General features: G+C 35.4%; 1 protein-coding gene across 1 annotated transcript in view; it reads right to left on the reverse strand.

The window, feature by feature from the left end:
- Positions 1-3,493: 3,493 nt before the first annotated feature.
- Positions 3,494-14,267, reverse strand: part of NDST3 (N-deacetylase and N-sulfotransferase 3) — a 184,482-nt gene continuing 173,708 nt past the window's right edge. Inside the window, exons 13-14 of the mRNA XM_019829011.3 lie at positions 11,411-11,513; positions 3,494-6,284 (exon numbers count right to left, since the gene is read on the reverse strand). Of these exons, the coding sequence (XP_019684570.1) occupies positions 6,165-6,284; positions 11,411-11,513 (223 nt within the window). The 3' untranslated portion in view covers positions 3,494-6,164. The remainder of the gene's footprint in view (positions 6,285-11,410; positions 11,514-14,267) is intronic.

A 14,267-nucleotide genomic window follows, 5' to 3' on the forward strand; every position in this document is an offset into this window, starting at 1 on the left:
GGATATCATCCAGTATCTGATGCTGAAGCCAGCTGCTGCTTGGAGCTCTTCCTCTGTGATGGTCCCAGCAAATTGGCCACTATTGGACCTGAATATTTAGACTTTTTTTTTTAATGAAAGATTATTATTGTTCTGATAAAAATAGTATACACATTTGGAAATAAAAATTCAAATATCTCTCCCTCATCCCATACTCTAGTCTTATTTTTTTATTTATTAATTATTATTTTTTTAATGCTTATTTATTCTTGAGAGAGAGACAAAGACAGAGTGCGAGTGGGGGAGGGGTAGAGCGAGAGGGAGACACAGAATCCAAAGCAGGCTCCAGGTTATGAGCTGTCAGTGCAGAGCCCAATGCGGGGCTCAAACTCACTAACCGGGAGATCATGACCCAAGCCAAAGTTGGACACTTAACCGACTGAGCCACCCTGGTGGTCTCTAGTCCCATTTATTAAAGGTAACTCGCTTTTACCTTTTCTGTTCACGTTCTGTTGATTATCTCCATTATTCTATAATTCCAAAATCCATAATTTTTGTTTTTGTTTCTAAGCTCTTTTTGTTATGTTTGTGGCTTTAATAATGTACTTAAACATAGATTTCTGCTGAACTTACCACAGGCCAAAAGCAAACCAGAGTGTTCTCCAAAAAAAAGTGAGGAACGAGAAGTTGAGCTTCCCAGACCCAATCTCTGCGTGCAATATTACCACCTAGATAATTCATGGCTTCTGCGCGTTGGCATAATGTGTGAGAGACAGGGAGAGTCAAATGTTATAAAAAGTGATGAGAAAACAAAACAAGGGGAAAATTGGTTTACAGTGATCACATTTGACTTCCATTAACAGACAGGGAAATTGAGACCCCAATTGGAAAAGTGACTTATCCAATGTTATTTAGTTAAGAACAGATATTGGATTACATCCAGTCTATATTCTTTGCTATTCTAGTTGCACCAAGGACATCCCTATAATTAATTCGGGATAGAAACAATATGGCTTTATCAAGTTGATCACAGATGGGAGTGAGAATTTGTCAATATTATATTTTCATCACCTTTTATTATTTTTAAAATTATAATCTTTAGCTTCTGAAAAGTTTGTGAACATATTCATTTTCATATGATGTAGACTTTATTTTCTGATGGTATGTTTTGTGCACCTTTAAAAGTTTTGTTTGCTTTGAAGGACATTAATTAAGTTCTAAAAAGATACATTAGAGCCCTAGAAATATACAACGTTTTGAAATTCCATTTCTGTTTAAAGTGGTTGAAATTAAAAAAAAACTAAGATTCAGAATATTATTTACCAAATAGAGAAAAGAAGACCAACCTTCTCTGGTCCAACTGTATAAATTATGCATAATATTTAAAAGCAAGATCTGGTATCCATTTGTTATTGATTTGAAATAGAGCATTTTGGCATCAGATATGTAGACAGCAGGCATTTCCTGTACTTAATTTATTCCCTCCTAACCAAGAAGCAGCTTGATGTAGACAGTTTTATGTAAGGTTTGTCACAGATCCTGTGTGTTTTGGAAATGTTTCACATTTCATTAAGTTTAATTCAGTTTCTGTATGATAAAATGTGGGTAAATACATTCTTCCTAACAATATCTTGGAGACTTTATGCTGCGAGTAATGAATTTGTGAAATTTGCTTTTATTTCCTTGAAAGGGTTTGCTGGGCAAATAGAATATTTGCCTAAATCTGGCAAGTAAATGTCTTTCTTAAATACTTATTGACACTAGTCAAAATCACTTTCTCTAAGAGATGCTCCAAAGGAGATGGTGAAAATATAGTGGGTTCCAATTTTAGTGATTTACTGTCTTTGTATTTATAACTTTTAGGAATAGGCTGAGAAATTATAGAAACTCAAAGATTAAGATTAAGATTCATATAGGATCAATGGATGAAGGTGCAAGGAGAGGTTAAAAAATAAATTTCATATAGTAATACATAACTGAATAAATTCTTTGTGACATTTCTTAACAGCAGTGAATGTATAGAGAACTCTTATAGACAACAAATTGAGGACAATAAATGGCAAGAACTAGTGGTAGCACTGGGTGGTGGGAAGTGGCCCCCAAATGCTGTTAGGTACCCTTGGCCACAGGTGAGTGGTATACTGAAAGTAGAGTCTTGGTATTCTTGGGAATGGAATAAATGTTGGCGTGACCAAGACATGGCTCTATCTTTTGAAATTTAGTCTTCTCTTAGGTAAAGTAAGTGAAGAGAAGGTAAACATTTCTAGCCAATACAAATAATTTCTTAAGGATTATCCACCACAAGTAGTCATTGTTCTTTCCATGACTGCCAACTATTTGGGGGATCGTGTGTGTGCCCGGGGTGTGGTGGGCAGGTAGAAGGCAGCAGTTATGTTGTAGGTGGTAACCAAGCAGAGCCACTTGTGCAAAATAGAAGTCAACTATAGAGTGTAATTTGAAATTGGAGAAATTCCTTTGTACCAAAATATTTGAGCAGTTCAGTGCTTCCCCATTAGTTAGAGACTTCAGGTTAAAACATATCCCTTAGAAATTATAGTACTGATATTTCTGGAAAGCATAAAGTTCTAATTCATTATAAGCCACTAATGTTGATGGGGTTGGTTTATTAACCAGTCACTAGTTGGGCCTGGAGTAGATGGAACATAGGATGACACATATAGACAGAAAATAGGGAGGTCAGATGTATTCCAGACTGGAGAACTGTGTGTGTGGGAGACAAACCTATGCAGAAATCAATTGGTGTATGTAGATGGGGGTGATAGGGTGAGTTACAACATGAGAAAATCTGATATCTAGAAAAGAAAGGGCTGGAATAGAGAAGAAAATGTTTGTGGAAAATGTGGTTAACTCCCTCCACTTTCTCCCGCCCTCCTTTCCTTCCTTCCTTCCTTCCTTCCTTCCTTCCTTCCTTCCTTCCTTCCTTCCTTCCTCCCTTCCTCCCTCCCTCCCTCCCTTCTTTTCTTTTCTTTTTTTTTTTTTTCTTTCTTTCTTTCTTTCTTTCTTTCTTTCTTTCTTTCTTTCTTTCTTTCTTTCTTTCTTTCTTTCTTTCTCTCTTACCAGACATTGTTTGTTTTGACAGATTTTTAATAAAAGAGAGACTAGCTAACACCTTTTAAAGCTCTAAAGAAAGGAGCCCATTTGTCGGAAGCAGACCAGAGTGCTGGGAGTAAAAAATGTTGTAATCATTCAGGTTCTCATGTGTGTTTCTCTTATTCCCTTACTCTAGGATCCCATGGGTGTCCCTAGGAGTTGCTTTATTTCTATTAGAACTAAAAAAAAAAAAAAATCACTAATATTGATTAGAAGGATCTGTGGGAGGTTATATTATTAAAAATAAACTTACTTATTTCCTAATTGGAGGTTTCTTATGCATCCTTCCATTTTGAGTTATATTGGTGGCACCTGTGTTTTATAACCACCTCCCACTCTGTCCCAGGCAAACACAAACAATCAAATATGTACTTATTACCTAAAATCATCAGGCCCAAGCTCCTCATTTTCTTATCACAGTTTATTGTTGTATATATGAGGTACCATGCTACTATCAGAATTATATCCAGGTTTTTTATTTTAAAAAACTCAGAGAAAAAATGTTTCCAGTAATTTTCATTCAATGTGAATGACAAGAATATCATAGCTATAAACATTAAAATAACCATTTCATTTCTTCCTAAGGAAGTTCCAATTTTAAGCAATGAAAAAGGAATTCTATACAAAGCTAGTTTTAAATCACATTAGCTCTCATTCTTTTCTCGTATGTATTTGTTACTTTTAGAATAGTGTAATAATCAGCCAGAGTATATAATGTAGAAAGTATGTATGTCCTCTAGAATTTGATGTTGCCTCCAAGATACATTGAGTGGTCAAGAATTCTTTCAAAAGTTTGCTTCTATGGACAGCATAATACCTGTACTGTGAATGAGTCAATTTTGGTATGACCTCTTCCTTTTTCTTTCATTATACAATCATCCAGTAGGGTTTTTTTTTTTTTTTTTAACATTTATCTTAAAGGGTGGGCTGTAGAGCTAACTCAGTTTACCTAGACAAAATCATGCCATTAGCAGCTTTGTTTAGAAATTTAAATGCACATCTCATCATTAAAACATAAATGTATCAGTTTTTCTTTTTCTGTTTTTATCAAGTAGAAATGTTGTCAAAATAAAAGCACGATACCATATGTAACTGCTGGGGCCTGTTCTCACCACACATGCCCCTCTCAAGCCAATTTTCTTAAATTAGTGGAGTGGAAAGACTACACTCATTTCCCTACCATGCTGGGCAAGTGCTGCTTTAAGAAAGGCAGCAGTAAGCATGGAGACTGTTTACCATATTTGTCCAAATGACTCTGATTTTCTTTTACTGTAGGGGCCTTAAAAACTTGTTCTTTCTCCATTTCTTTTGGCTATTAGCTTGTTTGTTAAAAAATGAGTGTATCATTTGGGTACATAAAACTTTAAAAAATATTTAATTAATAATTATAATGTAATTTAACAAATTTGTAGTAAGTGGAAGGATCTCAAAATTTGTTTTTAATTAGCATAATTGATAGAGTTTAGTTTTACACATTGTAATGACAAGGAAAATATTTGGGTTGTAGCTTTTCCTTGGGTATCTTTTTTTTTTTTTCTTTTGATCATACTTTTCATAATATTTTTAAAAGCTTATATACTCATAGCAGGGAATTTATGTACTACTTGATTTTTTTTATGTGTATAGTGAATTTAAAAATTAAGTAAATATAAGCAGAGGTCAATAAGTATGATTCTTTTTTTTTAAGATTAGTCATATGATCATTTAAAACTTAAGCGTAAATATATTTTAGGAATCATGTCTACCTCATTGTTGTACCTCCTCTATTTAATTTAGTAGATAATCCATAAATTTAACTATGTTTTATTGTCCTCCACAAGAGAATACACCAAATATTCTTTAAAAAATGGGACTTAGCCCTGCTTATTTTTTTCTGCCTTATATTGAAAGTATCATGGGAAATATCAGATTATAAATCATATGTCAGTGGGGTTTTTTTTTGTTACAAATCTCTATATCACAATTTCATTTTAAACTCTCTGGAAAAATGTAGTTTTTCTATAATTTAAAAGTAAATAAATAACATATCATCTAGAGACACTGTGCTTAGTTTTCCTTTAATAGATTTTGTTCTGGGGAAAATTTTTAAAAAAGTTATTCACTTTTAAAAGTCAGTATGTTTCTGTAGATGACATATCCCTCACATTCTGTGCAAGTATTTCTGCAGAACCAGTGAGGACTATTGGAGTAGATTTGTAGCTCACAAAAAGAGGATTTAAATTGTCAATAATATATCTTGAGACCCCTATAATTTCTCCCTTTTAGAGGATTCAGTGAGTACACTTTGCATTATTATTTACTGTTTTGGTATACTCAGTGTGTTTCCATACACCTCTCAATGGCTTTACAATGTATCTCAGTATAACAATTACATTATGACAGAGGAGTCATTAATTTTTACATAAATGCACTAGAGTATGTGTATGAAAAATCACTTTTGTTTTGCTATAGCACTTATCTTTTTATTTTGATGCACATAAACCTCATACATAACCTTTCCACTCTCTGATCTAGCACAAATGGTCATTTACAATTCTTTCTAAATATTCAGTGGATTTATATCTTGGCAAGCATTTTTCATGGGTATTATGCCTTTGGCATTTTATGCTACATTGTGATGTTTCTTTTGCTTCTTGTTTTGTAGGACACTTTATAGAATCAAAGAATAAGAAAACATCATACAGGCAAACAGTGTTCTAAAAACCTACAGAGACACAATCTTAGTTGATATATAAAACAGTAAATATTACTATGAAATGGACAATTCTGCATTTGTGTTCGATACTTATATTGGTTGCAGTTGACTTCCACATGTGTGCACAGTAGTCTACAATAATCCCACAGGCTCAGATATGGATTAAGAGAAAGGCCATAGGCCTCAAGGCTCATAACAGATATTTTTTCTTTTCTTTTTTTTCCCCCCTAATCATCCACATGCCAGCACATGGAAGGAACTTTGTTCTTTTTTCTCATTTGAAGAGGTATATTTTTAAACAGCCTTTTGGTAGCTTCTGGAAGCTTTGGGAAAGGTGAATGTCACGTAGAAGATGGATTCTCAAGGAGTTTTCTCAGTGCTATCTCACTTTCTGCAGCTCCTGTCTGAGCCAGGATGGCAGAGGCTGCCCCAGTCTGTGCAGTAGCTTTGAGAGTTCCACGTTGTGATCTCTGTAGTAGCTTGATAGAAATGCTCTGCTCTGGTGGGACATAAAAGTACATTTCACTTTGTTGATTAAAGCATACTTCATATATTTTGGTGATGTTTAAATCTGCATCAAGTATACCATACCCGGATTGAAATTTATATTAAGAATGTGGGCTATTTATTTAGCACAACATAAACACAGTGACTCTCTTCCTCAAAATAGACACTCTACATACATACGCTTTTTTTTAACGTTTATTCATTTTTAAGAGACAGAGAGCGTGCCCCATACATCCACTGTTTTTACGAGGGAAAGAGCTTTTGTATTAAGCATGTGATTTCTTTGTGCAGAATTAAATGTTAACTCAATCGTGTTGCTTGAAAAATAGCTGTAACAATTGATTGGGTTTAATATTATGCTCTATTAAAATCATCCTAGCTTTGGAGAATGTTAGTTTGGTACATCCATAATATAAAATACTCCTTTGTCATCATTAATTTGCATTTAGATTTGGAAGGTACACAATCCTGTTTTTTTTTTTTTAATGTTTATTTATCTTGAGAGAGAGAGAAAGAGCAAGAGTGGGGGAGGGACAGAGAGAGAGAGGGAAAGAATCCCAAGCAGGCTACGTGCTGTTAGCACAGAGCCTGTCACAGGGCTTGAACTCATGAACCATGAGATCATGACCTGAGCCAAAATCAAGAGTTGGTCACCTAACCAACTGAGCCACCCAGCCACTCCCATAATACTGTCTTAAAAGATGTTTTAAGGCATATAAAGCTTAAAAGTAAGCTTAAAAGTAAGCTTAAAAATGCAGTAGGTAGGAGAACCTGGGTAGCTCAGTCAGTTAAGTGACCAACTCTTAATTTCAGCTCAGGTTATGATCTCACCATCATGGGTCATGAGATCAAACCCCATGTCAGCCTCTGTGCTAGGGAGGAGAGGCTTCTTAAGATCTCTCTCTCCCTCAGTCCTTCTTCTTCTGCCCCTCTCCTGTTCTCTCTCTCTCTGTCAAAAAAAAATAAAATAAATAAAATAAATGCAGTAGGTAAACCAGGTAAACTTCTAACCTATATTTGAATGATTTCACCCAAGGAAGGAAAAGAATGCCTTGCAAACTATCCTTAGTGGGGGACAGATTTTGCTTCAAAAAAGAAAAAATATTTTAGTAATTGAAACTGCCAAAAATGAAAAGGGCTATGCTATATATGGCATTTCACGGGGTTCATAAATAGGTTGGATTACTGTTGTTAGGAATGTTTTTTTAATTTTAATTTTTTTTAATGTTTAGTTTTGAGGGAGAGAGAGACAGAGCATGAGTGGGGGAGGGGCAGAGAGAGAGACACAGAATCCAAAGCAGGCTCCAAGCTCAGAGCTGTCAGCACAGAACCTGATGATGGGCTCAAACCCACAGACTATGAGATCATGACCTGAGCTGAAGTCAGACTGAGCCACCCAGGAGCCCCTGTTGTTAGGAATGTTGTAAAAGGGAGGATTTCTGCAGCTGTATCTGTACCTCCTGGCTTTGTACTATTCTGAGATTTTTGGTTGAGCTGAACCTTTAAAAAGCTTTTATTTAGGGGCACCTGGGTGGCGCAGTCGGTTAAGCGTCCGACTTCAGCCAGGTCACGATCTCGCGCTCCGTGAGTTCAAGCCCCACGTCAGGCTCTGGGCTGATGGCTCAGAGCCTGGAGCCTGTTTCCGATTCTGTGTCTCCCTCTCTCTCTGCCCCTCCCCCGTTCATGCTCTGTCTCTCTCTGTCCCAAAAATAAATAAAAACGTTGAGAAAAAAAAAAGTTTTTATTTAATTCCTTGTGCTATCTTTTAAAATGTCATATCTGGTACTCCATTTTAAATGTTATAGAAAAAAAGCCTCATTTTGTATTGGTAATTTCAAAGTAAGTGTAATTTTTATGGGAATCATGCTCATTGGAATTAAATAGAATATTTGTGCTATATTCTAACCATTACTGTGATCAAAGGAGAATCCAAACCACTGTGTGATTTAAGTGTCACTCTGTCTCATTTCTGCTCTTGTTTTTCCTCAGTCATTGGCTCTAAAACCACCAACAGGCCCAGCTGGCATATTCAGGCAAAAGAAAAAGGTAGAGCTAGAGGCTCTTGAGTGTCTCAGTTGGTTAAGCATCTGACTCTTGGTCTTGGCTCAAGTCATGATCTCATGGTCCATGAGATCAAGCCCCTTGCACGGAGCCTGCACTGACAGTGTGGAGCCTGCTTGGGATTCTCTCTTTCCCTCTCTCTCTCTCTCTCCTTCTCTCTTTCTGCCCCTCCCCCACTCATGCTCTCTTTTTGTCAAAATAAATAAATTAATGTAAAAGAAAAAAAAACGGAAAAGGTAAAGATAAATTATGTTTCCCATATATCTACCTCTGGGAACCTGATCATTCTGTGCCTCCTCTGCTGCCAGCCAGACCTGGAATCTAGGGATGAGCCCTAGGTCTTTGTGCAGAGTTTGAGTTTCTGAACTTCCCCATTATGTTCTCTCTTAATGGCCCACTTTGTGCTATTTCTCTTTATGACTGAAGTCCTGCTTGGAAAAACAGCAGCCTGGGGCTACCCAGTTCCTGCCAGCCTGCTCCCTAAAATTTCCACAGAGTAAGTGATTGTCCAACATCTTAACTAACTCTGGAACTGAATCTCCTAGGATCCATTTCTACTCTCCATCCCTTTGGAGTTTGGATTGAACGTCTAATACTGAGGATTATCTCAACCTCACTTCAACTTATTGGCCTTTGGGGCATCATTTTTAACCCTGGCTGCCTCTGTCAGTGCTGCCGATGTAGATAACCCTAGTCCTGTGCCCTATTATGTGTGTATGTGTGTCCCCATAATCCTGTCACCTTAATCAAGTAACTCTTTCCTCTTGTTGCTCTGCTCCCTCATTATGGCAAGATAAATGTTATGAGATTTGCAAAATACAATATGTTCTATTTTGGAGTCTAATATATTCAGGCCAAAAGTTACCAGAACAGAACTTTGTCATACATAAGACTTATTGAACATACGTTGTTATCTGACAGTCATTCATAAGGGGGAATTTTTTAGATGGTAAAATCACAGATAAGAGATATGTTAATATATCTCAATATAATCTGACTATTTCATGCAAACTCATGAGGAAATTGTAATATATACTTATATAATATAAAACCATAATAAAAAGGAATCATATAATACGTTCAAGATCAGGTATTTTATTTGCCTATTATTAAAGAGTCTATTACATGCTTTTGATTTGGAGAGAGAATAGATTTTAGTGGTATAAATTTAGAATGTCAGCTTTTATTCTTTTTCTACACTGTATTTTCACAAACTAAGTACAAGTAGAAGGAGGCCAACAGCTTTCTTAATTTACCTGGATTAAATGTCTTCTATGATGTTTTGGTGACAGTTGGGTACTGACATTTTTCTGTAATAGGAAGAGAAGCAGTGTGGTGACGGTACTGCCTGCTCTCATCCATTCTACACATTTGTGTTTCCGTGATCTCTGTGAAGGCTTCTTACTCTTCCCTTTCCTCTGGTCACTATTTGCATAAAATCAACCACTTCTACTCCTTCAAATAAACCCAGTATATACATGATACTGTGATATAAGAAATATATGTGTTGGGTTTCCATCTCTGGTTCCTGGCACAGAGCTCCTAAAACCCTTGCAATTTCCTGAGTAATAGGGCTGAGAGGAGTGTCTTTTGTTATTCATAATAAGCCCTTTTCCACCGTACCTAAGTTTATGCTAATGAGGTGACTTCAGAGGGCGGATGGTTCCTAGAGGAACCAAACACATGCTTAGAGGGTTGGAACTCAGCGCTCCCCTCTGACCTCCAAACAAGGAAAAGGGACTGTGGATCGAGTTAATTACTAATGGCCAGTGATTTAATCAATTGTGCCTCCATAAATGGAAGCTCCATAAAAACCTTCAATGAAGGACTTGAGAATGTCAGGATTGGTAAAGGCACCCATGTGCTGGGAGAGTGGCACACCCCAAACTCCACAGAGAGAAGCTCCTGTGCTTACGACCCTTCTGGACCTTGTTCTATGCACTTTTCCATCTGGCTATTCATTTATATCCTTTATAAGAATAGAAAGTAAAAGTGTTTTCCTGGGTTCTGTGAATGGTTATGGCAAATTATAAAACCTGAGGAAGGGGCCATGACAGCCTTTGATTTGTGGCCACTTTGGACACAAGTCAGTAACCTGGAAACCCATTACTTGCTATTGGAGCCTGAAGGGAGGGCAGCTTTATGGTAGTAGGCCGTTTACCTGTGGTGTCTACACTAATTTGGGGTAATTAGAATCACAATTGAGTTAAATTGTAGGGTACCTATTTGTATTGCATAAATTTGTATCATTGCTTGGTATGAAACTCTACACATTTGGTGTTAGAAGTGTCTGAGTTAAAAACAGTCCAGAATTTATTACACAGAAACCTTGTTGAGAGGTATAGAAGTATTGATATCCTAAAAGTTTGGCTTTTCTTATCTTTCTTTACCACAAAATCTAATATTATGTCTCAGTATGTCTGTGTATGATAGGAGTAAAATAAAATGCTACGAAAGATGTTCTACAGTGTCTTTTAAGCATTTTAGTTTTAATAAATATAATAAATAGCTTTGACATAAATGAAAATGATATATTTTATATTAGATTCTTGAAATATCATAGAAATTGCCCTTTAGTTCCTGTTAATGTGTAAGGATTTTTCTCATAGTACTCCAAAGGTAAATTTTAAAATCAACCAAAGAAAACCACCAAAGAAATATTATGCAGGCCACACTTACTACTATAGAGTAACTTAGTGGGAAAAAAATAGAAATCTTTTGGTCCTACTTTCAATTTCCAGTTGATGTATTTCCTGTCTTGGTTTCAGTTAACATATTTAGTGCTAAAATTTTTGTGAATGTATCATTCTTTTTGTCATGAGATGTTGCCTTCTTTATTCTACTTTAAAATAGAAACTTCTGTTGTTTTCCTTTATTCTTGCATGACAGGTAATATATCACTGGAAAAATCAAAAGAAGCAACCTGGATACATTGAAATACAAATATCACTTTTAGTTTTTAGAGGGGTTACATTTTTATTGTAACTACTTTCATAAGAAAATACATATTACTTATTGTTTGCTTATTTAGTTTGTATTTATAAGCTCTGTACTTACATCAGGATCCATTGGAGGGTATTTTCTTCCTTTGCTTTTTCCAAGGCATTTTGTTTTACCTTCTTCCAATAACTGACACCAGAAGCCTTTATGAGAATCAAACCTAAAAAAAATTCAAAATACAAAGCACAAAAGAGTATTTTGCAAGCAATTTCTAAGACATAATGACCAAAAACATGAATATATTTTTGGATCTTAATCTATAACCAGAGAAACTGGTATATTTTTTGACTAAGTCATTTTGCATAAAGTCTTTTGGCATACTTCTAAATTCTGAGTCCATCTGTCATATTTGTGAGTTTGCCAGATTCCTAATAGAAAAATTGTCAGCAGAAGGTCTCCTATTAATAGAAATTAATAAGCCTACCTTATTCCTCTGGAAGGAAAAAGTTTTATAAAATTCAAGTCAGTTCTTTTCCTGTGTAGGGTTTAGAAATGACAAGTCAGGTTTCATCCATATTTATGGACTTACATAGTACTCGTACCATACAATTGCAGACTAATAGAAGAGAAAGGGTTTTGGTGTGCTGTGGAGTGACTAAATTTAGCATTTTCTGGCTATAATCCATTTAATTTTCTTCCAGAGCACTTTCTTATTTTGGTATGAGCTCTGTATTAAAGTAACTGTACCTATAAATGTTGATTTGCATGGCATAATTGTAATCAAAATAATAGTAGCATATTAAATTTATATTTTATTTATTATTTTTAGTATATTTTTTTGTTTTTATTTTAATTCCAATTAGTTAACGTACTAAACTTATGTTTTAGTTCACCAAAATGTTTTTACTTTTTATTTTTTTTTAAAGTTAATTTATTTTGAGAGAGAGAGAGCATGGGAGGGGCAGAGAGAGGGAGAGAGAGAGAATCCCAAGCAGGCTCTACACGGTCATTGTGGAGCCCTATGCAGGGCTTCAAACAAAATAAAGGTCAGAAATAGACCAACACATCTACAATCAGTTGATTTTAAAAAATAGGTTTCAAGTAAATTTGATGGGAAAGAACAGTGTTTTAAATGAATTAATCTGGAAAAATTGGATATCTATATGGGAAATATGAATATTGACACTTACTTACACTGTATAAAAAATTAACTTGAAGTCAATCCTAGACCTAAACTTAAGAGGTAAAACTATAAAAATTCTCAAAGTAAACAGGAAAGACACATAGGGAAAACACAGGGTGGTTCAGTTGGTTAAGCATCCGAATTCAGCTCAGGTCATGATCTCACGATTCATGAGTTCGAGCCCTGCATCAGGCCCTGTGCTGACAGCTCAGAGTCTGGAGCCTGCTTCAGGTTCTGTGTCTCCCTCTCTCTCTGCCCTTCCCTCGCTCACGCTCTCTTAAAAATAAATAAACATTAAAAAAACAAAACACAGAAAATCTTTGTAACCTTTATTTAGGCAAAGATTTTTTTTTAATGTTTTATTCTTGAGAGAGAGAGAGACTGAGCATGAGTGTGGGAGGAGCAGAGCGAGAGAGGGACACAGAATCCAAAGCAGGCTCCAGGCTCTGAGCCAGCATCACAGAGCCCGATGTGGGGCTCAAACTCACAGACTGTGAGATCATGACCTGAGGTAAAGTTGGAAGCTCAACCGACTGAGCCACCCAGGCACCCCTTTAGGCAAATATTTCTTAAGGTGAATGCTAAAATAAGAATAATGATAATTTTGGACACATCAAAACTAAAAACTTTTTTTTTCTAAAACACTTAAGAAAATTAAAAGAGAAACCATGGATTGGACAAAGGTATTTGTAAAACATAGGACTGGACTACATATGTAAAACATAATAAAGGACTTGTATCAGAATATATAATTCAACTCAACAAAAAATGATAATACCAATAAAAATTGGGTAAAAGATTGGAACAGATACTTCATCAAAAAAAACCATATGTGAATGATCAATAAACAAATGGAATTATTGCTTAACATAATTAGTCATTAAGGAAATTCAATTAAAATCACAAATGAAATACCACTACATGCTCACTAGAACAACAGTTTAAAAAGACTAATGTGAAGTGTTGGCAAAGATGTGGAACCTCTAGAATTGCTATACCTTTTTGGTAGAAATTAAAATATTACAGCTACTTTGGAAAGCTTCTTATATATCTTAGTATATAATTACTATATGACCCACGAACCCCATTTTAAGGTGTTTACCCATGAGAAATGAAAATACGTGTCCATACAAAGATCTGTACACAAATGTCTGTTGTAGCCACAAATGGAAACAACCCTATGCCTATCAATTAGTGAAAGGATGAACAAATTGTGTTATATCCATAAAGTGGAATAATAATGATTAAAAAAAGAGCTAATTACTGATAGATGTAACAACAGGGAGGAATCTCAAAAGCACTATGCTAAATGAAAGTAGGTCATTGGTTGCTAGTGGACCAGGAGTGAGGCGAAAAGGATTGACTGCAAAGAAGCATGAGGAAACTTTTTGGATTAATGGAAGCGTTCTATATGTTGATTGCGGTCGTGTATACAATATACGCATAAGTCAAAATTCATCAATCTGTACATTAAAATAGGTAGATTTTATTAAATATGAATTTTACATCAATAAAGCTGATTTCAAATTATACTGTGATTGTGTATGTATGTGTATGGATGTGATTTGGAAGGTACTCTTTATGTAGCTAATCTAGAGTTTTTATAACATAGCCCTGTGAAAAGATTGCAAACCTAGATTTCTGCCTCTGTACTGGTTTGGATATTAGAGACACTAAAGGATGATTCACATCCCACTTATGCAAAGCCTATTTCTCATCATTACTGACACAATTGTGTGAGATCAGGACACAACATGGTATGTCTTCATGTTATTTATATTCTTGTTTGAA

The sequence above is a fragment of the Felis catus genome, chromosome B1 (assembly GCF_018350175.1).
Source record: "Felis catus isolate Fca126 chromosome B1, F.catus_Fca126_mat1.0, whole genome shotgun sequence".
Classification (NCBI taxonomy): domain Eukaryota; kingdom Metazoa; phylum Chordata; class Mammalia; order Carnivora; family Felidae; genus Felis; species Felis catus.